Raw genomic sequence first — 26,934 nt, 5'->3', positions numbered from 1 at the left:
GTAGGGTGCACGTGGGTATTTTTCAGGGTTCCCCAGGTAGGAATCCTGTGGCTGTGACAGTCAGCTTTAGTGGAGTGCTGAGCAGTTCCAGCACAAATTATGCTGGAGGGCATAACAGTGGCACAAAGCTGCCTACCACAGGGGGGCTTCATATTCAGTGCTGAAACAGTGACAGAAAATGAGCAAGGAGATGATGTATCTGCACAGTAAAAATACCCAGTAAATTAATATTTTTAATTGCTGTTACACACAGAAGAAATGAGAAAAAAAATTACATTCCAAACAAAGAATTAAAATAGTAAAATCAGCATAAAAATGTATTAAGAAAAAGATCCCGGATCAATTGGCTGTACTGTATGTGGTGACCTTTACAATCACAGTAAAGAAAGTAAGTGCTAGAGACTTTCAGACATGGCAAAGTACTTGACTCCCCAGAGAAGAGCAGCTGTTTCAGACACATCTTTCAGTGCACTCTGCCTGGAATGTGTGAGAGAGGGGCTGGAGCAAGAGACTCACACGGGTCCAAGACAAAGTCTAGTGTTCAGTACAGACCAGCCACTCTGCATTCTCAGGCAGGCAAAACTGCCACTTGCCCAGTGGCATTGCTTTTTCCTTCCTTGTTTTTGTTTTGGGGTTTTGTTTTTTTTTGTTTGTTTTTGTTGGTGGTGGTGGTGGTTTTCGGGGTTTTGTTCTTGTTTTTGTTGCTGCTTTCTGGTTTTCGAGTTTTATTTAACAAAGCTTCAGGTTCTGCTGGCCTGACCCTACCAGCACCATAGGCTTGGAGCAAGCCTCCCCAGCTGAATTAGGAGCAAGGCTTGGTCCAGCAGGAACCTTGCACGAGCAGGGTCTGGATAAATATGTTTGTAGTGATTCAGCACCATCGCCCAACAGGCTGGTTTTGGTTTCTTGCTTTTCTTCTGTCAGGAAAAGGTGTCTTTTATTTCCTTATGCTCTGTCTTTTGACTGATCCAAACTGGCCCAGTCGTGCTCCCACTGAAGTCTTGGTGGCTCAACCCCTGCATCCTGTGCTTCAGCCTCACTTTTGAGCCATCACACCACTCCAGTAGCTCACCCAAGAGCAGCATAGTGTCACCACAGAAACAATACAAGCCACAGAAGTTTTGGCATTCCTGCCAACTGGCCACCCTTTTTTCATTTGTAGTCTGTCTAGAGTTGTGTATTTTTATTCTTTACAGTAAGAGCAAAAATAAAATAACATTAAGAAAATTTTCTCCAAACTAAGAAAATGAAAACCCATCAAATATTTTAAAGAAACCATAAAAATTTGCATTGTGTTTGCTTCTGAGTTCATATTAAGATTTTACTGCAGCTGCTTCAAAATTATGGTCCATTTCACATGTGCACAGCTCACATTCCTTGGTGTGTAATTCTTTGCCTTCATTTGTTTTCGTACAGCAGCTAGTGCTACAAAGACTGGGTAGTTTCTAGCTGTGGTCCAGAATTAGAGATCAGTGAACAGTGGCATTTTTATCTTAGTTGAGAACATGATGGTGGTTGAGAGCTGTATTTCTAGATCAACTTCTGTTCTGGGTCACAGGACTGGTGGAACAAGCACTTCCTCTGCTACAAAGCTTCCTTGATTTGGGTGAAAAGAAAGGAATTCAGGAAGGATGTGCTGACCTTATTGATTCCATCAAGGCTTTCTCTCTCTGCTGATTTTAAAGCCAGTAAAACTTACAGTCCGAGAAATTAAACATCCCTTTAACAGCTGTCTCATGAAACCCAGCTGACCTTCTGCAGACTGAAGGTTGAACAGAAGGAGTTCATTTTCTGTTCCAGCTTGTTCAAAAGCCCCAGTAGATTGTGAGGTACTCTGTTTTGGTTGGATTATACTTACTCTAGCTAACAGTGAGGGACAAGATCAGACTGCAAAAGTTGGATGCAAGGTTCACATCTAAGAATTTGGTCAAGGCTTTCAGAAGAACTAAAAACCATTTGCAAAACTGAAATTAGAAAGTTCAGATTTTTATGCTAAACCTCCCTCATAGTTCAAGTGTAGCTGAGCCCATCCTGTTAACCAGCATAATAAATATTTTGCATTTTTTTCTATCTGATGCAAATTCAAAAGGCAGACATGCATTCCATGTTTTAAAACAAGTCCTGCAGATCCCTAAAAGCAATTTTGACATTAAAATTGGATAATACTTGTGACTTACATAACACTTGACATCTTCAAAGTGCTGCATGAGCATCAGTCCTCAAGATATCCTTGTGGGGTAGGTAAGGGCTAATAGCTCCACTTTAGAGTGGAGTGAGAGCCTGGTCCCCTGCTGGGAAAACTCGGCATTGCACTGGCCCTCATACACCAGATGTGGACCTGGCCCCAGAAAATTTAAGTGACTCACCCAGGGCCACAAAAGGAGCGAGCATGGATAAAAGGCAGGAGAATTACCCAGGAGGATTTCTGTCATGAGAAGTCAGCAACTTCCCATTCTCTTCCAAGAACACAGTTAGGATGCCTCTGCATAAAAGACCCTGTCTGTATTCAGAAACCAAGCAAAGAGAAAGAGGCACCTGCCACTGGCTCTACAGTTGCTGTTTGCTTTGATCTGCTCCTTCCAGAGCAGCCCCCAAAAATACCATGATAGCAAGATGACAACGCAGGTGTTAGTGTCGAAATACAGGACTGGAAAACTTTGAAGAGCCACTAAAAGCTGCCAAGTTCCTCTTGGGAATTTTATAAGTATTTTTGTGTAAAAATACATAAATTACCTCCACTGATGATAACATGAAACCTTCAGCAATCCACACAAAAGCCTCAATATGGAGGAGTAAGAAGCCTGAATACCTGAAGCCAGGTACTCAGCACAGAGTAAGAAGAAAGCTTAAAGTTAAAATCCTCTGGCTTTGTTCTTCTTGATCTGCCATTTGTACATGAGCATCACCCTGTGACACAGCCCAGAAGCATTACTAGCACTTGAAAACAAGCTGCAATTAGTACTGCTTCTTTGACTGACCCTGGGAGTTCTGTGCAAGGAGGATCTGCCTACAGAAAGAGGCTGAAGTGAACATGCTGCATCTTTTATATGTCCAATTAAAGAGCCAATGGACCTCCAAGAGGGTGATAACTACAGAAAGTAACCACACTAAGTGTGTAAGCTCAAGTGACCATGGATAGGGATTGCAGAAGGAGGTTTGGATACAGCAGTATCAAAAGAAAACCTCTGTGCTTAGCTACAAAAGGAGCTGCTGCTGCTGGGACCAGGAACACTACACCACCAGGAAGGCTCCATTCCCTCTGTAATGTTCCTGGGCCAAAGACTGGGTGCTTCTCAAGGACTGTGCTCCTGAAAAGGAGAAGAATGGATTGAACCTCAGTTTTACAGGCCAGTAACACCATTTGTCACTTATGAACACCACTCCTTTTTCTGCTCGACTTCAAAGTGAAGATTGCCCTCGCTGGGGTTGAGGGAACAGCTTTAATCCCAAGAAAAGTTATTTAACAGCCTGCCAGCAACTGCTTAGTGTTTCTCAGGATTTAGGCATCTCAAAATTGTGTCAGATCACAGTCCACAGCAGCTGGTCTCTTCCCAGCAGGAAAGAGCCTCCAGGAAAACGGTCTCGTTCAAGTAATATGGATTAGAAAGAGGAATGCAGAGCCAGAGAGAGATTTTGAAGATTAAGAGCCTCGGCCGGCAAACCTCCAAGCCAACCAGGACTCTCCTTTGTATGCTGAGGGCTCTGCCTCGTGTTCCCAGGAAGGCTGAAGCTGTTGCAGCACTGGGATGGAGCCAGTGTGACTGGCCAATGTGTCCCAGCCAGGTCACTCCAGCTGATCTGTCCAGGACAGCAAGGGAACAGCTCACTTAGGTTGCATGAGTTTCTGCTATCCAGAGACCTCTGCCACTAGGAACTGCACCTCTGATGGCCAGTGGAAAAGAGGGGCCTCCTAATAACACATCAAGACTCTTTTCTGCAAGTATGCAGTAGCTGATGGTAGAGCAGGACAGCAAAGCAAGCCAAGAAGAAAAAGCACACAGAAAAGCAACTCAGCTATTTTCAGGCAGTGCAAGACTACTTGTTTCTAGAGAGGAAAAAAAAAGAATCAAAACTCAAGACTTTTAAATAAAGCTTATTTTATCACGCAAGCATTTCCCTCAAAGCAAAGGGAAGCTCAGGATGTGGGGGAGCTCCTCTGAAGAACTGCCAGCTAAGGACTGAGTGTGCTGGACTGACCCATGCCAAGGAGCTGGGACTCAAAGACTGCAGTGTGCTGTTTGCTCACATGCTGGGAGGATGGTGGGACTCACCCCAAATGTTTAGCTGGGTCACTCTGTTGCAGGAGGAGATTTGCAAACAGCCAAGCTGAGTAACAGCAGGTGACATCTGCAGAGAGCTACAATGAAGGGTTCAATGTGTGGCCAGGAGATAAGCAATGCTGATGAATGAAAATGGTTTATGGCTCTAAATTCCCTTAGCTTTTACTCCAGGCGGGCCCTGAGGTGCCAGTGAATGAATACTGACAGTATTACATAACAGCATTAAAGGGAAGGGATTACACAGGGCTGTGCTACCTACAGTGTTTTCCCTCTCCGTAATGCAGCTGACCTTTCTGATCCCTGTCTGAAAAGCAGCAGATGCCCCCATGGGGTCAGGGTGGTTAACCCAGATTTCTGTAACACTGGCTGCATTTGCACTGATGGAGAAGGCATGGGGAGGCAATGCCTATTCCCTGCCAGGAACACCAGGTGAGGCTGGAGAGGAACGGGACTCTCAACACAAGGGAAAAGCTAGCAGAGTTCTATGTGAGTCCATGTGAGTTTGAGAAGGAAGTGGCAGGCGTGCTGAACACAAAGGACAGTGTTTTTCAGGAAGCTCTGCTGAAAAGGGGCTTTCTAAAAAAATAATAAAAAAAAAAAAAAAAAAAAAGAAGTGGTGTAAAGAGGATCGTTTTCCACCAGCTGGCAAAACACGACAATCTACATCCAAAATCAGGGCCTTGATCACAGGAAATGCTCACACAAAGATTTAAGATACTGCAGGCAGCAGTACTAAAAGTAGTACTGCAAGTGCTACTAAAATTTAATGGGTACATGGAATATTACTTGTTAGGACATTGGAGAATAAAGGCATAAAGATTAGATGCCTGTCTGCCATACTAAGGATAATTAGGGCATACACTGATTAAGAAAATGAGTAAGTTCTGCTTTAAAAATCAAAGTTCCTCATGTGCCCATTACATCTCAGTGGTGGCTGCAGGCACTGTGCAACTGCGTGCACGTGGTGAGGGAGAACACGCTGGCCTGGCTACTAAGATGTCCCTGAAATCACATCAAGCTCCTCTCTACAGTTCTGCCAGAGGCAGCAATGCTGACTTGCACCTAGAGACCTGCCCTGGAGCAGTGATCACTGCAATCAAAGCACAGCACTGCCAGCACCTCTCAATCTGTGCCCTCAGCTTGGGATTCTGCCTTCATGCTGGTTCTGGTGGGTACTGCCACTGACTTCAGAGCTCAGCTCCCAGCTGCATATGCTGTTTTTACTCTCCCTCCAAGCTTCCTTTCAACAGAGGAATAGCTCCAGTTTGCATACTGAGTTTGTAATGCACAAGAAGAGACAAACATCAGTTAAATTAACTTTTACCTATGACTTCAGCAGAGATCTGTGCCTGTCTGCCTACAGTTGAGAGCAAGCCTTTTAGCACAGTGCATGGCCAAACCTCCTTTCCACCAGCCCTCCTCTTCCCAGACATTCAGCATCCGTTTCAAGACTAACAAGTAAAATGCAGTAGTACAGCACTTCCAAGGAGAAAAAGTTGAATGAGTAACTACTGCAGGGACAGTCTAAGCTTTCTGATGTGGACTCCACACTGAAGTAAGCTGTATTCAGAGAAAGCCAACGAAAATAAAAGTAATTCCCAAAGGTAATGCTTCAAAGAAGCAAAATCAACATCACCAGTGTGCCTAGAGAAATGGAGATCTCTCTCAGGGGTGAATGCAGCTACAGCACCTGAGATATAACCCATGTGTTCACAGACTATTGGCACTCCACCTAGCTCCTCTTCCTGAAGTCCTCTTCATCCCTGGTCTCCACGGCCGACAGCGCGATCAGCATCTGGGCGGCGTAGTAGGTGGCCATGATGATGAAGCGCGAGTAGGGCACGGGGAAGCAGAACTCGTTGAGCGCGATGGTGAGGTCCGACACCATGAAGAGCATGGCGCCCACGCAGGCCGACAGCTTGGTCCACGTCCACAGGTCGTTGCACAGCTGCACGCCCGCCACCGCCCGCCAGCCCATGAAGCCGATCAGGGCGATGTAGACGGCCACCAGGTAGGTGAAGGGACCCGAGAGGTAGGAGTACAGGAAGGCATAGCAGGAGCTGGAGACAAGGCCCATCAGCAAGCCAGCTTTGAGGTCCAAAGGCTTCATGCCAAAGGCTGAAGAGTACAGGATGTGTGTGATGGCGAACATCAGCAGACCTGGAGAGAGGCATTGACACAGAAAGTGTGACCTTTCATCAGTGACTGGCCGTCAGCAGCAGAGGAAAACATTCATTGCAGTGTTACCTACCAGTAATAGTACCAGTGATAACCATACTGACCATTTGGGACTATTTATTACAAAAATCTGTACAAAAATGTATCAAGTATCAAGTCCCCAACCTAAAAAAAGCCCCAGCACAATTACAGCTGCAGCCGAGTACAGCTCTGCTGTGACAAAAACCTTTCTGCTGATAAGCTGGGTGGAACTGATGGGAGCTGATCGAGAAGGAATTGATCTTGTTTTTCAGGTAGTTCCTCTTCCCCTGCTTTGGATGGAAGGTTGGGAGGAACGCAAACCAAAGATCACCCCCTCTAACTATCACAGTGTTTTGCTCATAGGTCACATGTGGAACAGGAAGACTGGAACCACAGGAGTGTAGGAACAAAACGTGACAAAAGACACTAATCCCTCTGAACCCTGACACAAAGCCTGCCCATATTTAGCCACAAACCCAAAGGCACTTGAGGACTAAATCTGGCTGCTTCTCCATCTCTGCCCATAGCTGGGAGAAACCTAAGCTGGAAAGAAGCAGCTGGCATATTTCATATAGGACTGCACCAATGTGATCTGCCAACAATTTTATGGCTATTTGCAAGATTCAGATGAACCTTACCAGGAATCAGCCAGGGAAAATAAAATGCCAGCTTCTCTTTGAAGTACAACACCCCTGAGAAATGCCAGATGTGGGTGTTGGAAGGTGCTGTCCATATGTTATTCACTTGCCACTAATCCATTTGACAAAAATATGTCCCAATGTGTTGGTACAGCTGCTGCCTCCAAGCTGTCATGACAACTGTAGATAATGGGCCACAAACAGAGCCCAGCTCCTTGGGTTGTCTGGTTCCCAGCCCCACATATGGTGCAGCTGCAGGCTGTCTAGCTTTATCCTGGCAGGGTTATTAGAGGAGCTGGAAGTTTTCATGCAACTCCACAGCATGAAATGGAGAAAAGGAAGCCGAGTCCTCCAGCAGGACACTTGTTAACATTTAACATGTGATGCGCTGGTGTAAAGGGCAGTCACAAAAACCTGCAGCTGGCAGATGTTGCTTCATTCTACTACTCTCATATTGAGGCAGCTCAAGGAAGTGGAAGTGTCTCCCTGCCTTTGGGGAGGACCAGATCAGACACCCACTGAGAGCTCAGCCATGGTGGGATGAGACAGAAATCCACGGGAGAGAAGGAGCTGGTGGGATCTGTTTTGCAGGGTGAGGCTAGAGAAAATGGACAGCATGAAGGGGAAAGAAGAGAAGCACTAAAGAGGACAACAAGAAGCTGATGTTTCACAGAGCTATTGCACCTCATGGACAGAACACTGAAGAAACTGAGAAGGGATTTAGGACAAGAGCTTTTTGATAGGGTTGTAGTACAGGAAAGGTTAGAGCCCAGGGAGGTGGTAAAGAGAAGGATATGTTGCCCTAGCAGTGAGGAATGTGTTTTTTTCCTTCGGTGGCATTATATGGAGCATTCTGCAACAGAGGACTGAAGGATGTTTTGTCCTTCATGCAGGCATCTGTCAGCAAGGAGGAGGAGGAGGAGAGGACAGGATGCAGCAGGCAAAGAGCCTGGAAAGGCAGGAGGAGTTTCTGATATGTGGTGGGGCTGGTCACAAACAAGGGAGTCAGCTCCCAGGTTTACTCATTCAACACCCACAAATCAAGCCAGGAACTAGGGAAAACTGTGATGGCTGCACAAGGAAGGGAATGCATTTCTCTTGCATTTTTCAGCCTTTAGCTTGGTCCTCTTAATCACATCAAGGAGATCACCCCTTTTCTCCCATTTTCTTCCTCTGGGTTTCCTCAGACTGGTAATAAGGCCTTTTTCCTAGTCCCTTTCTTCACCAAATGCATGAATTGCTTCTAAGTTCCTGCTCTCAAAGGAGGTGGATATTAACACTGTAAAGTATGTTCTACATGCAGTAAGACAGTAGTCAGAAAATAACATGTTATTAGCAGACTGAAACAGCAAAAATGAAAAAAAGTCAAGCATGCCAGGAGTAGGTTCCCAGGCTCTCACTTCCCTATAAAGTAATGAACAAACGTCCTTTTATAAACTCATTGTCTCAAAAGCTTTTCAAATGAGCCCAGTTTCCAACCCTTTTTAGTCCAAAAACTGCAGAAATTGAACAGAATGTAGATTTTTATTCACTATTTCCTCTTCTCTCCTGAAACTTCAAATTCCCACAACTGATGATGTCAAAAATATTGTCAGTTGTCAGCAACAGCAACCTGATGAGTTTTAAATAGGAGAAAATACGTTTTTCAGGCAAAGGGAAGAATGAAGTGGAGCAATGCACTTTATCTGCTTATATCTGAAATGCAAGTATTAACACTTTCCAACAGAAGGTAGTTTTGTGACATGTGGTGAGGCTGGTCAAAAACAAGGGAGTCAGCTCCCAGGTTTACTCATTCAGCTCAGCTCAGTGGGCTGAGATTTTCAAAATGCTCCAACAGAGCTTTTCTTCTCAAGAAGAAAAAATGTGCCTAAACCCACAAAGCAGAACTTCTCAGTTGTGAGACTAGGGTTGAAAACCTGGCTCATTTGCAGATTAAAGCTCATCAACCAGATGCTGAATTGCTGTGACTGGTTAACCTTTCTCTAGCATTAACTGGGACAGGAAACTCAGAGATACACCAGTTACATGGGAGTGGAGAAGCATGGAACAGTCCATACATGAAAACCATCATGGGGAGAATTGGGCCTTGAATGTTTCCCAAGCCATAGCTCAAGGAGCAACTCCAGGAGGCAAAAGCAGTTGGGCTGAGGTGACTGAGCCAGGTACTCCTGTTGGGAGGAGGCCCATGGGTGGGAATGTCAGCACTCAACACCAAAGGGCTGGCACCTCAAGAAAGTAAGAACTCCTCAGCAATGTGCCCAAGGTTCAGCCAGATAGAGCCAATCCTCAGGCCTAATTCAAACCCCACCAAAATCAGTAAATATTTTTACATTAACTTGTAATGGGACAGGGATAAGCCCTTGGGAAGCAGTATTAAAACCAGATTCAGAGCATTTGGCCTTTCATATCTGGCACTGCACACACTTCTTTCTCGTAAAGAAAGAGCTTGTGGGAATATCAGAATAAAACTAAATACTAACCTCGTGAGAGAGGGGAAAAAATAAGCCTTTGACTTTCAGAGCTGACAACAAACAGCACAAGTCAGGAAAGTTCCCTCATCCCATTACATTTTCCAGTGGAACAGTCACAGCAGACAGTTAATGGTGGGTGTTATGTGCAATCCCTGTGCTGGTTAAATTAAATTCAGAAACCCCACCAGTCAGTTCAGTGAAGGACTCAACTGCTGCTGATTTCTTGTGACAGTCCAAGGCCAGGAAGAGAGTTGCTGCAGGCAGGTTCAACGTGGCTTTAAATGACTAATCTGAATCATTATGTTCCAGTCTGCAAACTAGCAAAACAAACCAAGCTCATTTTGCTCTGATATGTGGATCTTTCTGTAGAGAAGACAGACCACTGCAGTAAGGTTTGTCCTTGACTGACCATCATTTAAATGTTTTGCAAAACAGACATGTCTTGTACAACAGGCTGCATGATTCACACTGATGAACCTGCAAGTAGGACAAGATTGCTGCTGCTTTGGTTTCTGTCATCCACTTAATGCCTCCCCTAGGCTATGGGCTTGTCTATCAAAACATAAATGTCCTCTCCACCTGTTCTCCACCAAGGACCTTTGCACAATATGTTCCATCCCCAATCCTCACAGCACAGGGCTGACAGATCTCCCTGCAGAAAGAAAGGAGGTAAATACTTCCCGTAGCTTCATGGGAACTGATGAGGGCCATGAGCATTTCCTTCTCTTCCCCAGGGATTCTGGCATGCCACCTTCTCAACTCCAGCCAGCCCAGATGCTGTGACACATCCCAGGAAACCTAACCTGACCTAATTACCTCTCTAACCTCAAGAGAAGCTCAAGAGAAAGAATCATCCATGATGTGATTCCTCAAACCATGATGGATTTTAGTCAAGGGATAAGTACTTCCCAGCGCCCGGGGCTTAAGCTGTACATGAATAAACAAAACATGTGGCCCAGCAACTCATTACTAAATAAAGAGGGTAACAGCTGGGCACTGTGGCATCCCTTTAGGACTGACACTGTACTCACCATGAATGAAGTAGCCCTGCTCCTGCCAGATGAGAAAGGCGTCTCCCACTGCCGAGAATATGAGTCCCGCTAGGATGCGGCTGGCACTCCGGTGTGACACTAAGAAGTTAATCCCATGAGCCAGGAGGAAAACCCACAGGCAAAAGATGGGCAGACATTTAATGAGGGCACTGAACCAGGATGGGCTGGAAGTTGGCAGCCAGAGGACAAAATAGACACAAGTGGCTTTAAAGAAGGGGACCAGTTTGGGGCCTTCACTCTTCACCTAAAGAAAACAAACATTAAAAAATGAGAAATTAGTAGGATCATCAGAAGTATCAGTGGAATAAACTTCATAACAGAACTGGCTCCTTCCCTTTGAAAGCTGCTCTTCCATATACTGCAAGCTGGCAGTGTTCCTATCCCAAGAAATGTTGGTTGAACTTGACCTTGATCCTCTGCCTAGACTTTTGTGACCCTCTCTTCTGAAAACACTTCTCAGTTGGCAGGATGGGCTTTCGGTGGTAGATTTGGAAGAAGTTTTAGAACCTTTTCTCTTTATTTGTTCCACTGAAAATATTTAGGCCATTAGTCAAACTCCTCTGGTTGTCCTTGTCACCTATGTTGTGTTTAGGCTAACCCTTTTTATACACCTTTCCAGGAGCTGTGAAAATGCTGCACGCCCAGCTATATCCCTGCAGCAAACAAGCCAGTAAAGGCACAAATCTTCTCTCCCATTTTCACAAATCCTCCTGTTTAGCCAGTTGCAGATCACCCTGAGGATACAACCTCTCTCCTAGCCCATTCTTTCCCCTGCCCTGTAGCCTCATGCTTGGAGCTTGCTGTTAGCATCACGAGCATCAAAACCCAACAGATCAACCTCCCAGGTGAGGATGTCATTTCCCTGGCTGACTAATAGCAACATCAACCTTGTGTGGCTTTGTTCTAGCATTACACTAATAGTATAGTACCTATATTGCAGGAAATGTTTTGACTCAGGGCTCTACTGTGTAAATACAGACACAAAAATGCAGCACGAGCACTTGGCTACTCAAAAAAACCACAGCAGGGGCAGGGCACAGAGCTATGTGCTCCACAAGCTGGGTCTGCTATTGACAAACACTTAGCTGAGACCACTCTGCACAGTGATATATATTATGTTCACCTGCCCTCCTGGCACATTTCTGCATTTCAGTGCAGGTGGGGAAAACTCCATGTGAGAAACAAAGCTATGATTTTATTTTCTCCTGGAGAAGATCTGAGGACCAAAACAAGGAGCAAAGGAAAAGACTCTAGCTGCTTCCATGCCTGCCTGAGCCATGTCCTAGAGCCTACAGGAGGCCTGTTTCCTCTTGCACCTAAGGCAGTGCAACCCCCAGAGCTCCTCTGCAAGCAGGGGTTTAACCTCAGTCTTCCCATTTCTTTGGTCAAGCAAGATTTATTTGCTATATATCACAGTGACTTCCCACTACTCACAGCCAAAGCACACAGAGGCCTCCTGCACTGGAGGAGGACATGGGGGAAAATTTAGAGGCATCCAAACTGATTTCACACTGTGAAGTCCAACTTGTCTTTTTTTTCCCCCCCCTAAATAACTTGACCCTTTTTATGCTTCCTGCATCATGGGACATTGTCATGACCAGTGTCCATCTTCCTTTGATGCAGGGTGCCTTGGTGCAGATACTCAGAACAGGTGAAGACTGTACAGGAAATACTCCATGCTTACAGTGCTCAGGTGATAAAGCCTAATCTCATAAAAATTCCAGAGCTTTTATGGGCACAAGCAAATGGAGTCAGGTGGAGTTGGAAGACAGAGGCAGAGGCAGAGGAGGGCATCTTCACATGCAGTATCTAAAAAGGGAATGCAACCTCTGAAGCAGTGAGGCTATAAATAAAGGGCATCCCAAGAAGACCGTGCCTTCAAAATTTTTCTCACATCTCATGGAAATTTCCCCAGCATATCAGCAGTTTCTTGGCAGTAAGGTATTTCAATATACATTATTCATAGGCTATTGCCAACACAATTTTTAAACACTCCATTAAACAACCAGGCTACACAATTCCCTAACAAAAGGACATCAGCAAGCCGTTAACTTTCTTGTATTACATGGCAAGCCATGAGTCCTCTACTTAGGCTGTCTAAATTAATCACCATTTACCACTCCTTGTCTGCATTCCCTGGGAAAATCCTGGCAGCAAATAGCAAATGAACTTGAAATAAAAGTCATAAAAATCCATGTAGTCTCCTCCAGTACTGGGGTTGCCTGGAAACTATCAAGTACTGTAGGGGAAAGAGAGCATAGAAGCATACAGGAGAGTATTTGGGTTAGTAAACATAGTAGGTTTTATTTAATACCTCATATTAACAGAAAAACACCTGCTAGGAGCAGTTACAATTACCATCACAGCTTGCCCTCTCCTGTGTGCACACATGATGAGACAGGTTTTAATTACACTTGTCATTTCCCCAGGAGCCTTGCCTTACTGAAGCTAAGATACAAACTTGTGCAGAACGATTATGTCTGCTTGGTAAGCTCAGAATTACCTTTTCTCACTATCTGAATGTGAATTTTGCAAGCCCAGACAGCTTTATTTTAGAATAATGTTTTGTATTATTTCCATCCTAATAATAATTAAGGAATTTTTCATGCATAAGAGTTACAGCACTCTCATGTAAGAATGAATCTCATATTCTAGAAGGGCTACAGGCTTCTCATCACTGGCACTTTATTTCTTAACACTTTTTCTCCAAGAATACTCTAGATTAGTTATTTCCAACCATGCCCTTGCCCATCACTGAATGCTGCAGCCCCACTGGAGCCCTTTTATGGCTCTGACCAAGATGAGGGTCCCATCAGTGGCACTGGAAATACTTTGGAAAAGTCCTCCAAGAAAAACTGAGGCAACCAGAGGGTGAGGCTGGGGATTATCCTCTGTTTGGTCACGTGGCTGAGGCTTGAAAAGAGGTGGTGGGGCAATATGCCACCTGAAGGACAAGTCAAGACTGGTATTGGAAAACCATGTACCAACATGACTGGAAGCTGTGGCTTGAGGAAAGCCAAACATATAATCCATGATGGGACTTGCTGTACCACAGGGAAGGGGAACATTTTTTCTTCTGCGTGGATAAATTGGATTAAACCGCCCGTCTCCTTTGTCCCTGTGTCTCAGAGACAGAATGTGAGATGGGGCTGCACCATGGGGCTGGAAAAGAAAGCACTTGGTAGAAGTGACACGATCCTTTTTGCTAACGTGTGTGATGGTCATAGCTTTAAACTGGGTTTTGCCATTTTGTTACAAATTCTATTGAATTTTTCTTCCCATATCTTTTCTCCTACTACTGTTAATTTAGTCTGTGCTGAAATGCAGTACAGAAAATATCTTGAATGCAAAAACAAGGCAGTATTTCCAAGACTTGAATTTCTAAACTGAGCATAATTTAAGGCTTTTTCTCAACTGCTATGGCTACTAAGTTACTTAGAGTCTTTGAAAATTAGTTTAAACTGCTGTAAAGTCACTATCTCTGTATTTGTAGAATCACAGTAGATGTATTATTTATTAAATTATCTGTATCCAACCAAATCCAATGAAACCCTCCAAGACTCAGGCAGACTAGGAGGAAGTTGTGTCTTGGCTTGCACCAAGACAAGAGAGTTTGTGCCAGATAATCTCCAGAAGTCCCTTCCAGTCTCAACCATTCTGTGATTCTGTGATCTTCAAACAGAATATGATATTGGCACATGTAGCTCTCTGGAGGCTCAGGGCTTGGATATCCACTTCCCAAGGTGTTCATAGGTTTACAGGATCCTTTCTTGTTTTGTCTGTGCTCATTCTGCTCCAGTTTGAGATACTGCTGTATATGGCCTGTTCTGACTGCTGCAGGCACATAACCAAACCAAAAAATTTACACTTGGCTCCTCTACTCCAGAATAAGCCCCATTCACATGGGAACAGCTACACTCATAAGACAGTGCCCTGATTTTAACACTTTGGAGCCAATTGTCTGCATCTCTATCACAAGTGAGAAAGCAAATCCAGCTGCCACAGGGAGACATCTGTCTTCTGAGGTACAGAACATCAGAAGCTTGTAGCATTAAAATGCTCAAGTTGGACAGAGTTCACTGTTCCTAAGCCTTGCACTGGTCCCAGGAAACAATGTGGAGTAGCAACTACTGGTCTCCTCTCTGCAAAGCCCCCTAAATCATCCTGCAATGAAAATGAGTATATAGACACCACCTGTGTGCCAACCTGCTGTGGGGATATGGCTTGCACCCACTGGGCTGCAAAGTGCTGTAAAAATAATACCCCAGCTATTCCAGTGAGAAACACTTGAGCACAGCTGTGTGCACTAGCCAAAAAAAGCTGGGCTGTTGTCCTCCACCCAGCCCGCCCATCAGCCTTGTACCATTTTGTGTCTGAGCTGCTCCTCCTGGCTTTTGGCATCCAGCACTGTGGATCGTGCCTTGGTTCTGCCCTACTGTGACAATAGTTCTCACAACCAGCTGTGTGCCAATAAATATTTATTTGGCTTTGTTGCCATGTTTTCTGACACTGCAAGCCCATGGCCCTTGTTTCTCATTGCTCAGAATATGTGGCTCTCTGCAAGGCTCTCCAGCTCTGCTCTCCTGCAGGAACAAACACGCTCCTAGGGGACAACAGATTGCCTATTGCCATTTGTCATGGAAGGTAGTGGCTTGTACATGTCCAAGCCGCTCCTGAATAAAATTCTGAAAATAAGTGCTTGTTATGGAGGGTGGTGAAGAGTTACTGAACCAGCCAGTCAACCTGCCTGAAATACTGTGTTGGTGCAACATATTTTTGCAATTAATAGGAGGGTTTATGTTTGTGCTGGAGATGCCAGGGGCCAAGCATCCAAGGCAGATGGCTCCTGAACAGGCTCCACATGCTGCAGGAAATTCAGGGTGATAGATAAATCTCCCCTCAAGTGGAGACAAGACTAGAGGATTGCATCTAAGATGGATTTGTAAAATAGCAAATAAATAACCCGGAAGATGGTACATGTTATGCATGTGGGAAAATTCACATGCTGGCAATCCTGGCTTCATCATGCTTATGCCATGCAATGAGTTTTGCCAGGTCTATATTGCAGCTTCTGGCACTCCCCAGCATAACTCAGGGCCTCTGTTTCTCCCACAAGGGTAATGCAATGAAACTCAGCTCATGCTCAGGTGTTCAGTCAGACCTGTTTGCAAGGGGTCGAAAAACCATGGATTTGTCTGACAGGAGCCTCTGCTGCCCAGCACAAGCCAAAAGTTACAGGACTCTGCCTGAACACTTCCAGTCTGCAAAAGGACCATCCTCCCAGCTCAGACACATGAATGTCCAAGGCAGCTCTTCTACCCCCAGGGTCTCTTCAACTTCTGAAAAATAGGGCAGATTTGTTGGCTTCCATCATACCTCCCTCTACCTCAGCAGTCTGGGTACTCTCTTCCCCACCTCAGTTAAGCAAAGTAAGGTCCAACTGCACTTCCAAGCTTTGTTCCACAACAGACTTACACAGGGTTGAGAGCTAGAAATACTTGACTTCTTTTTCTTAAAACCAAGCTATGGCTATTTGCCAGAAAAATACAATTTAAAAATTGGCACAGGGCCTCACAGTTCTTGGGTGGTGAACTCAGCCTATACTGCTGCACAAATTCTTGGCACCAGTAAAGTCACCCTTTGGTGGAGGCACAGAGGAGCAGGCAGTGGGTGAGGATCAATCAAACTGGCATCTAACAAGGGCCCTGTGCATGGCTGGGCTGCTTCAGCAGGAGAAAGAGCCACAACAAAACTTATTTTCAGCACCAAGTCAAAATGCTACCCAACCTGCAGTCACATTAACACTCAACAGACTCTCCAGATAAACCACAGGGGATGAAAACCTGTCAGCACCAAGGCTGCTTCCAGATGAGCAACTTCCCCTCTGATGCAGAGAGAAGAGAGGAAATTTTCAGCACGAGGTTCCCTGCAGATGCCTGGCAGCAGGGCAATGTTTGCTTGCCTGTGCCAGCCTGTCCCAGGTGGAATGGCAGCCCCTGCAGCGAGGCTGCACGCCCGGGCACCCAGCTGGGCATCAAAAATGGGCTGGTTTGTGCCAGGAAAGCTGGGCAGCACTCGCTCTGCACTTGTGCTGTGGCAGTGGCATGAGATTGCAGACACCACTTTTGCAGTGTGAGTAAAACAGCAGCCCCATCTTGTTGTCAGGTGCTTAAGGAAGAAGAATGTAAAACACACTGGGTGCTGAGCAGTCACACTGACCACGGTCACAGAGCTGCTGACGAGGCCAGGCTGGCTCAGCTGGGTCACTGTCACCTGGGAGCTCTCGGATAAAAAACATGCATCTGCAGACACCTGGCATGTAAAAAAGTCACAAAGGGGAAACTGGTGTCTTGCCCTCAAGAGATGCCTTGTAAGAGGCTCTAGAAATGTGAGGGAGCAGTCCTTTAGGAGCCTAAAATAGATGGAGGAGGTTCTGGAGCCAAGGAAATCTTCCCACTGCATCAGGGCACTGCTTGTTCCACATATTGCAAGAGCAGCCTGCTCCCACTTCTTGCCTTTTAAACCCTAGGATTGCCCAGAGCTGTCTTGAGACACTGAAGCACAGTGTTCCTGCAGCAGTTAAGGAAGTTACAGTATCCATAAAAGCTATCTCCTGTACCAAATAGAAGATGAAATCCTGTTATCTTGGCTATTGAGCTATGCAACAGTGTCTCTGGGACCTCCCTGCACTACCCAGGACCTACTGCTATCAGGCCAGGTACTGCTACACCCACCAGTACCTTACAAAGTCACTGGGGTACCTGCCCTTGGCTTTCTGGGACTGCAGGGAAGTCTTCAAGGTGGTGAAGCCTTTCTTTAGCAGATGTTGACTCATTAAAAAATACAGACCAAAATATTTCATCCTGAAGACTCAGCCTGGAAATGCGTATTTCTGCTAAGGTGTTTTTGGGGGGATGGTTTTTTTTTCCATTACCAATCATCTGTCCTGTCTACCAGACTGGCACAGGATCACAAGCAGTGCTATTTTAAAAACCTCTTAACCTGTAGTAGTAATGATTGCCTCCACATCTGTAGCAATGCTATAGCTGTCAGCAGTTTTGGAGAGTATGGTCAATAATGTGCCACTGCCGAGCACTAACAATATTAAACTAGTCAAGAATTCAAAAGCCTCTTCAGGCCTGCAGGGGCTATCAGACTAGTGCTTTCAGGGTAGTTCAATAGCTCTCAGAAATGAAAGCAAAAATATAGTATTTGCCTGAAAACATCTTATCTCAGAAGATTGCTTTTCCCTCCTGAGATTCTGGATCTTCCTTTTTGTGTAGCAGAAAGCAAGCCCCTCCAAACATTTCCTTTGCTGTAAGACTCACAAAAGAACCCCTTGCAGATGCTTAAAAACCTGAACTACAATGGGTCTGTCTTTTCATTTTGCTCATCAGAGCTGCAGCACTGCCACAGCAAGGGCACTCATCCTTCCTCTTGAGTGAGGTCAGCTGGGGCCATATCCCTACTGCTACCCTGGACATCAGGAGGAGGCTGTGAAGCCACAGGGAATTTCAGGAGCCAGGTAGCCAGCACCCTGAAATGCACAGTTGGTACCTGTCCCAGGCAATTCCTCTCAGGATGGGAAGGGGCAATTATTTAGCCTGTCACACTAAAATCCAGATAAAAAATTTCTACTGCTTACAGAAAAGTCTGCACAGCTTATCCTGGGAAGGGCTTCCAGACTACAAGCACTTGTTCTCAGGAGACTCATTGTTATTTATATCACACTTTTCTGTGAAAGGGAGTGCAGACTTCTGTTACCCAGGAAGAAGCAGTTTTAGGTAAGCCCAACATACAAGCTGCAAGGCACAGAGCCACAGCAAAAAGCAGCACCCTCTTGCAAGGCCCATTGCTACAGACAAGTGCCACCCACTGTCATCTGCCCCCAGAGCTGTGTGGCAAAACTGGAACCTCTCTCCAGTCCCTGGTGCAAAACCAAAATAAAATACCTCAGGGAGAGCTGTCAGTTCTTTCCTTGCCAGCACCAAGGGCAGGCTGAATCTCCAGGTAATAGCAGAGAGAGATCTGCATAGAGAGTGCTTTGTTCACAGGGCTGAAATCCATGTTCTGCTTGCACTCCTCCATCTCCAGCATTATTTGCACCCCACAACCCACTGCACATTTATGTGCTTGTTGGAGGGCCCCAGCCACTCTGTCATTTTGCTGTGGCATCGGGGATGCACAGAAGAATGTGTACTCAGGGAAATGGGCACTTGGCAAAGCTCTACCCTGCCATGCTGCTTTGCTACCAGGGACTGGTATTTGCAACCTCTTCAGCAGAGAAATGTCATTTTACCTACAATCTCTGGGAATAATGTGGGTTTAAATGAAGGACACTGCAGGCACTGGTGCTGTCACAGCCCTTTGCCAGGAGTGCAGCCCGGAAGGCAGGTGGCACACGACAGGCTGTACCAGCCCTACCAGCATTGCCAAAAAGACATGCCAAGGGTGAAACCACCTCAGGCATTCACTTCTGCAGCTCACCTTTCTGGCTCACACAACAGACTGGTGCACACTTGGCAGAGGTGAGGCTTTTGCACAAGGAACAGGAAGGAAGAGCTGAAACAGGAGGGGAAGGCAGCTGCCAGTGTCTGGGAAAGCTGGCAGCTCTGCCCAAGAGACTTTTGCTATATGAATCCTCACAAGGGGCTGCAATAATACCAGTAAAGGCAAATAGGGCTGTGCTGGGAAGCCCAGGAGGGACTGCTCACCTTGTCTTATACCTATCAGGAAGCTGAATTAAATGCTTTACCTGTGTATCATGTCCTGCAGGTTGAAACCTTGTGAAATACTGATATTGAAGAAAATCAGAAGGAAAAAATAGCAATGAATCACAATAAAGATGTGTATTTAGAGAGATGCTGCTCTGATAGCTTACAAAAAAGCAGCAGCCCACCTCATGTTATCAAGGGATCAATATGCTTAAGAGTCAGGAGAGTGTTAAGGTCAAAGGATGACAGCAGAGCCACAGATTTTATTTCCAATATCTATTCTTGTGTCAAGATGCTGTGACCTGGAGAGGTCAGTATCAGAAACAACTTACCTGAAGACAAATTGGATCTTCCCAGCCAGTCTCAACAGATGTGGAGTGGGCAGGTGCAAACACTAACCTTCACAAACACTAACCCACACATTCCCAGGACTCACACTGATACACCAAGGCTTTTACTTGCAAAACTCCTGCTCTAATCAGGCTGCATAAACAAATGCAGACCACACTCATAAATAAGTGTGCGGCTGCTTACCAGGATTATACCCATTATACTGAGGGTACAAATCCAGAGATGCAACCAAGCAAAGTGGAAACTTCAATTAAAATATCAATTAAGTGATACCCTTGTCATCACACTCCTTTTATATCAGGGTTGCAGGGAAAAGCCACAAAACTTGCTTAGTTCCTCCTGCAATGGAGCACAAGTCAGCACTGCTATCCATACCCTAAAAAAAAAGACACAGGCAAATAGGGATACAGTAGCCAAACCACGGCCTCAGCCCAGCTCTGCTGAAGCCATGGGAAACATGTAAATCTGTCTGGTGTGCCTAGAATGTGCTGAAAAATGAGCAGCTGGCTTAAGGTCAAACTTCCCTCAGTCTTAAGCAATGATTCAATCAGAGGCTACTTGAGACCAGCAGAAAGGCACTCATTTTGATACATAACAGGAAATTTAATGCCTGATGCCAGCTGATGCCATATCTGCCTCCAAAGCTGGTATCTGGTGAGAAGCAAAACATTAAACTTTACCATTCATTCAAACTTAACAAAAGTCTCAAGGTCAATTCGGTAACAAGGGTGTCTCATGTTTTCTCAGTTTTGGCAAGAACCTGCCTTGCAGTAATCTAAAGGAATTAGTTTTTGGGAGAAGAGTAGCCTGCTGGTAATAAACAAGGCATTTCCATAGGATTGCAGCAAGGTGAATCAAAAGAGCCATCATTCTCATTAACAGGCAGATTTGCAATAAGGAGTCAGCCTTGCAACACTGAGTTAATGCAAGAAGAGAGGCAAGTTCCATTTATTCAGAACAAAACTGCATCTGTGCAACTCTTGAGTCAGAGGCTGCAGTGTGAACCCCTGAGCTCTGCTGGTGTCTGAAATCCTTCCCAGCCCAGCACACATGAAATTTTCAGGAAAGCTCTTGCCCAGCCCATCTACTGCCTTTCAGCTCCGGTGGTGTGTAAACTCCTAGACAGAGTTTTCTGTGCTGTGTCACCCGGATACTTGTTCACATCCAGCATTATATGGAGGGATGCTCTAGACTGATACATTTGTCACACAGAAACCTGTCATTAGCTGAAATGCTATTTAGACTATGGCAATATAGGAAATGGATATAGGTAGGGCAGAAGGAGGCTAGAAGAAGGAATAACCATCACCCTCATTTTGTGTGTATTGCAGTAAGCAAAACCTACATCTCTGCTGTAATGACAAGTCTACTGGGCATTGTGTGACATGAAGGACAGTAGAAAAATTAAGTGATGATATAATAACCACTTGGGCCTCCAGGAGTGAAGGGAATTATGTAACTAATAATCTTTTTGCTGTTCAAGAGTTTCCACATGCTAGCAGAAGATGGGTTCCTGATGCCATCTTTTTCTAAGAGTCTAATTTCACTGGAGTTATTATTTCCTCAGCACTATGAAGTTACCCACAGAGAAGATAACTTTGGCTCTTCTGCTGCACACAGTGTATTTTGGATAGAGATACTTGGACAGGAAAAGAGAACAGAAGAAATACATCTCTGTTCTTTCAGAGGAATTACATCTAAGTACAGACTTCTGAACTGGACCCACAATCCTAACCCTCAAAGCACACTTTGAACAACAGGCACGTGTGCCTTGAGTGATACACTTGGGTTAATGAAGCCTTTAATCCACAGCACTGCCTGCAGCAGTGATCAGCACTGCCTGCTTAGTGCTCCCTGCCCAGCACTGGGAAGAGCGTGAGAGAAGCCCGCGCTTTGCAGGCTCCGCTAGCCCACCCTCCCCTAGCAACAGCTACGGCAAGGAATGTCAATGTCACAGCAAGAATGCACAAGTTCAGTCTGAGAAAATAAATCGTGGCATGTAACGCTATGCCTGGGCTTTAGCTGGCATAAATCAGCACAGCTTTTTGCTTGGTAGGACCAAAGTTTTTAGGCTTCTCCCAAAAGGTGGGACTGACATAAATGTTATTAAGATCCAGCTAAGCTTTGCTAAGGTGATGATTCCCTCCCTTTCTTCAGTGAGCTCAAATGTTTAGAAATATTTTCTATCATTCATTTACATTGGCTTGGTTTTTATAGTAGTGCCATATTTCCATAATTGTCAGTGCATTATCTGAATGTGCATGTCTACAAGCTTCCTGCATAATAAAATCCCAGTTTATGATGCATTTAAGTAATGGGGGAAATTACAATGAAAGCAACAATGTTGCATATGAACAGAGTAAAATTAAACCATAAAAGTAAAATTAACAATAAGAGTTACTTCTAACTTAGATGGTTGCTAACATTTCATTCATTAATGCAGAAACAATACATCCTCTCTTTAAAAAGCAAAGCTGAAATAGTTCCAGTATGATCTGGCTTTCCCATTTTAAGCAAAAGTTTGAGGATTATGGAGCACCCTTTTTATTAATAAACCTTTAAAACTATGCTTAGAACTATTACTGCTACAGTTGCCCATAGTGCAGAGTCTCTAAGCAACATGATTTACATCAGGTTTCCATACCTATCTGGATCAGTGTGGTTTGGCCCCTGTTCAGAAACAAAAATGATACCCATCCAGTTCTCCAGCCTTATTCCATACTTCTTGCTGGAGAATATCTTTCCAGACTGTACCTTTCAGGCATTTTGCCCAGTTTTTGCAAGTCACCTTTATACTGTCTTGGTGACATCCTGCATCTTTCCCAAGGGCTGCTCTCAGGAAGGTGCTGCTGCTTCCCACCCAGAAGGGATGGGGCTGAGGGCTCCACTTCCTTTGTGCACTCAAAACAACATAGCCTTTCCCAACCCAGCTATGTCTGTTCAAAGATGCAAATACACCAGAGGACAAAAGGGAAGGGATGGGGAATGTTAAGATATGAATTCTGGGCAATAATCTGTACCAAAGAGTGTTTCACCTGTCTCCCATACATATGGCTGTGCTAGGTCGAGTACATGTCAGGTGTGGAGGGAATGTTGTAGGGATGAGAGGCCCTAGTTCATCTTGCTCTAAAAGACACACCAATATCATCTATAACTTCCCTCTAAAGAGATCTACCCTCGGCCAATTAATCTGTACTTTGCATGCCCTGTTTTCCTCAAAGTGCTGTGAAGCCCTACACTAAGTTTAGTCCTAACTTTAGGAATAAAATAGGGTCCCTTTAAGCAAGGAGCATTATGTAAATGTCAGAATGACTGCATGTCTCCAGGCTCATCTCCTGCACACTTGTGGCTCCTGCAATCATGCTGCCTGCAGGGCAGAAAGGTCCTTAGGGCAAGAGCTATCTCCCACAAGCTCACACTAGAAACTGCTTAGACAACAGTGGGGGATGTGGGGGAACCTGGACAAAAATCACTAATGAGTGCTCTTGTATTAAGGTGGGACCAGTGATGATTGAACAAAAATGGAATTAAACCTCACATATCCACGAAGCAAACACACTATTTATCAATACTGTGCTCCAACTGCAGGCTCTCAGCCTACCTGGCTTTATGCAGAAAAAACAGCTCTTAATCAGAGCAGTATCAAGAATAACAAATTCAAAGCAGGATGCTCCTGCTTGCCTAGCAGAGTAAGCAGTGAAAGCTTCCCTCCAAGGTGACTTCCAACCAGAGAGAGCATCGCTCACCAGATGGAACAGGATGGCAGACAAATGCATCTTCCCTGCCACAGCCCAGCGCTATGCAAGTCTAGACTCTGACATCAGCAGGACTCCAGAGCTTTATCCCAGCTGAGGACCTGGCACAATCTGTTAAAAGGTACTTTGGCACCAGACTTGTTTATTTGTGGGTATGCTCAGCACATATGAATTGTGCAGCATCAGAGACCACAGCTTGATGAGCTCTGCACAATGCTGTGGTCTCTCTGTGTGCACTAGGCAGATATTCCAAGCCTCCAGGCAATGATGCATGCCTGGCAGCTGGCACAAACAAAGAGTCCTAGTTTGATCCTCTCCATGGACCATGCCTCCTTGTGTGGTTCCTTCCCGCTATCAGCTGTACAGCAGACTTGGAACTCATGGGTTTTTACTCTTTTTAGAAGAGTGTCCTAAGGAAGGAAAGAGGGGGAGACGCAGGAGAGCAGGTTGTATATAAGCATCCAGGGCCACCTGCTGCAATACTGTACAAAGGCCATCATTTTGAGAAGGGCAAGAAAAATCTTATCACTCTCAGATGTGCTCTTCTGGTGCTCTCCCCATTGGGGCTGATGCTGCAGTGTGCTGGGAGAGGACATACACTACAGAAAAATCAATTCCTCTGGCTAATTTGATTATGCCTTAGGTGCTGCCCCTCCAGAGAATCTCCCCATCATGTCATGGCAGTGATATCCATGCTGGCTCCAAAGATCTGGTCTATCTATGCAGCAAAGGCAGTGCAGTACAGAGATAAGGGCTGGGCCCCAAGGTGGGCACCCAGCTGTGGCCAGACCGATGGCCACTGCCCTTCCCTTCAGCAAGGGACTTGCTGGAGGGAGCCCACCAGCTGTAGAGCCATCCTGCTCCTCAGCCCCCGCCATGCAAGGGCCACACCACGCTCCTGGCAACACAGGCTGCTGCACAACACCGATTCCAGCCGCCCTTCCTGGGCTGTGGGACAGCCTCCTGCAGAGGAACAGCAATGTGACAACCACTGATGGAGATGTGCAAAATTTGCTCCTCACAACACTGAAGGCTTGCAACACTTTTTTTGTGAGCTGTGTGGAGGACCAGTTGCCCTTCCCTCCCAGCTCCACAACAATGGCAAACAGCTGCAGCTCTGATCACAGCTTCTGGTCCTGCCATCCCTCCAGCTCCCCATAGCTTCACACCTGCATTAGTTGCCTTTGGAGAAGTAAATTGTTCACATGTCACGGATACTGACAGAGCAGAAATATGCTTTGTTACATGTCAAAAGAATTGAGAAAAATGAGAAAAGAAAGTTTTTTTCATTTTCCTCCACAGTTTACCTTCCTAAAGCCTTCCGGTTTCAACTCTGTACACCCTTCCCAACACATACTCGTGCTTTAGTCATTTACCTCAAAACTCAGTTGAAATAACACTCTGCAAGACCACCCTGATGCACAACAGCCAAGTACTGCCTTCTGCACACTGTGAAACAAAACCTGTCAGTTTCTGAGCCAGTCCAGCACTGTCCCAACATGAGATTGCACTTCCAAGATACACATCCACAATTCACTATAACCAAAAGCATTACTGAAGGACAAATTTAGTTTATGGCACAGAAGCACATTTTACATTATTTTGGAAAAACACAAAAAAGTTTGGCACTACAACATTATAATTTCCAAGCTACTTCCCTCTGTCTCTAGAGATAAAAGTCATCTCCAGGCTGCTGATGAACTTACCAGGTACATGTTAATAACTGGGGGAAAATTCACCCGAACTATCAGACAATACAGCCTGCTGTGCAGAACTGGCAAAGCAATTTAAAAGTTCTGAACGCCAGCTTTGTGAGTTAAGATCAGGACAAGATTTCTACCTGCCAGAGAGTATGCAATAGCCTGGCCCTTAACCAAAGTATTTCAAAACAAAATGAGAATGGATCTACAGGGAACCAGGATATCAGCAGTAGGTGTTCAGTGCTGCAGCAAAGCACCAGGAAATTTTCCCACCAATAGCATGTGTTAAGTCTGCTGGGGTATTCCAACAAATCCCTCACTTTCTAGAAAGGGGAACATGCAAAGAAGCATGTCTAACAGTGCAGCTTCTCTGCTGTTCTGTCAGTTCTTTCAGCATTGGAACAGCCCCTGTTCACCTGCAGGGGCAATTCCTCGTACCGCTGTCACAAGCCACAGCGCCTTCAGTTACCAGCTTGGTTCCATCAATCCAAGAGTTCTGCTGCACACATCACCTACTGACAGGAGAGCAGCGAGTTGCTACCTTATTGCTGGTTACGTTAATTAAGCATCGTGACTCCCCATGAGACAGGCAGGTGACACCAATCCCAATCTCACGTCGCTAGGTGGTGGAAGTGCCAGACTGACTTGCAGACGAGACGAGGTCTCAGCGAGAGGTCACCCAACCTACGGAAGGGTCTGCCCCACACGGGGGTCAACACACGCCTCAGCCCAAAGCAGGACCTGGTCAGCAAAGCCGGATGGCGAGGCAGAGATGCCTGCGAGGGCAGGGGAGGCGGCGGGAACAGGAGGATGCTGCCAGGCACTGCCGCGGTGCGAGCCCAGGGCAGCTGGGGCAGCGCCGCTCTGAGCAGATGCAGCGCACGTAGAGCAGATGTGCCGCGGATGTTTTTACAAACACACACGACAAGAGGAGGACGCAGCGCAGAGCCGCCCGGGCAGGCGCACCGCTGGAGCAACAGCTGCCGGGGGAGGCCGGGTGAGCATCCCGGGAGCGGGAGAGCCGCGGGACGAGAGGAGCGCCCGCCGCGCTGGGGGACAGCGCCGGGGAGCGGGGACAGCGCCGGCAGCGGGGACAGCGCCGGGGAGCGGGGACAGCGCCGGGAGAGGGGGCAGCGCCGGGAGCGGGGACAGCGCCGGGAGCGGGGGCAGCGCCGGGAGCGGGGACAGCGCCGGGGAGCGGGACACCGGCCGGGTGGCCGTGGGAGGGGGCGCGGGCCCCGCCGCCCGCCCGCCCGCGGCCCGCACTCACCACGGTGACGGGGGACACCATGTCGGCGGCGGGGCGCGCTGCTGCCGTGGCCGCTGTCGCCGTCGCCGCTGCCCAGCCCGCTGCCCTGCCTGCCTGCCGGGGCGCTTTTTGAGGCGGCGCTGACGTCACAGGAGAGGGGCCCCGCGGCGAATGCGCTGCGGGGAGCAGGAGGGGCGGCCCGGGCCCGCCCGGCGGGCGGCGCGATCGGAGCGGGCGGCCCCGGCCCCGGGCCCGCTGCCGGGAGGGCGAGCGCCTCGCTCGGCCCCGGCCCCGGCGGCGTCAGCGCCGTCTCCGCCCCCTGGCCGGGCGCCCTCCGCAGCCGGTGCGGCCGGGCCGTGCCGGGCGCCAGCGCTGGCCCCGGGAGCGGCCGCGGGGCTCCGGGCCGGGCACACCGGGCGGCGCCGCGTCCTGCGCTGCCGCCCCGCGGGGCGCTGGCACCGGCGGTACAGAGGCAGCGCAGCGCTCAGCCCTCGCTCTCCGCCAGGCCCGTCCCGGCTCGGCTCC

General features: G+C 46.7%; 1 protein-coding gene across 1 annotated transcript; it reads right to left on the bottom strand.

Moving 5' to 3' along the window:
• Nucleotides 1–213: 213 nt before the first annotated feature.
• TMEM86A (transmembrane protein 86A) lies at nt 214–26,704 on the bottom strand. Its single transcript, XM_056492100.1, has 3 exons — nt 26,431–26,704; nt 10,620–10,884; nt 214–6,440 (listed from the first exon to the last, which is right to left on the bottom strand). Exons 1-3 carry the CDS (start codon nt 26,449–26,451, stop codon nt 6,013–6,015), a joined length of 714 nt encoding a protein of 237 aa, XP_056348075.1. The 5' UTR covers nt 26,452–26,704; the 3' UTR covers nt 214–6,012.
• Nucleotides 26,705–26,934: the final 230 nt, after the last annotated feature.

Source organism: Oenanthe melanoleuca, chromosome 5, assembly GCF_029582105.1.
Source record: "Oenanthe melanoleuca isolate GR-GAL-2019-014 chromosome 5, OMel1.0, whole genome shotgun sequence".
NCBI lineage: Eukaryota > Metazoa > Chordata > Aves > Passeriformes > Muscicapidae > Oenanthe > Oenanthe melanoleuca.
The sequence above is the reverse complement of the archived record's forward strand: the minus strand, read 5'-3'. Positions and strand labels throughout refer to the sequence as shown.

Coding starts and splice junctions, on each gene's coding strand:
- TMEM86A (XM_056492100.1), bottom strand. CDS start 26,451: ATGGTGTCCCCCGTCACCGTG. Junction 10,885..26,430: donor TGGTGTCCCCCGTCACCGTG/GTGAGTGCGGGC, acceptor TGTTTTCTTTAG/GTGAAGAGTGAAGGCCCCAA. Junction 6,441..10,619: donor GCAGGGCTACTTCATTCATG/GTGAGTACAGTG, acceptor GCCTCTCTCCAG/GTCTGCTGATGTTCGCCATC.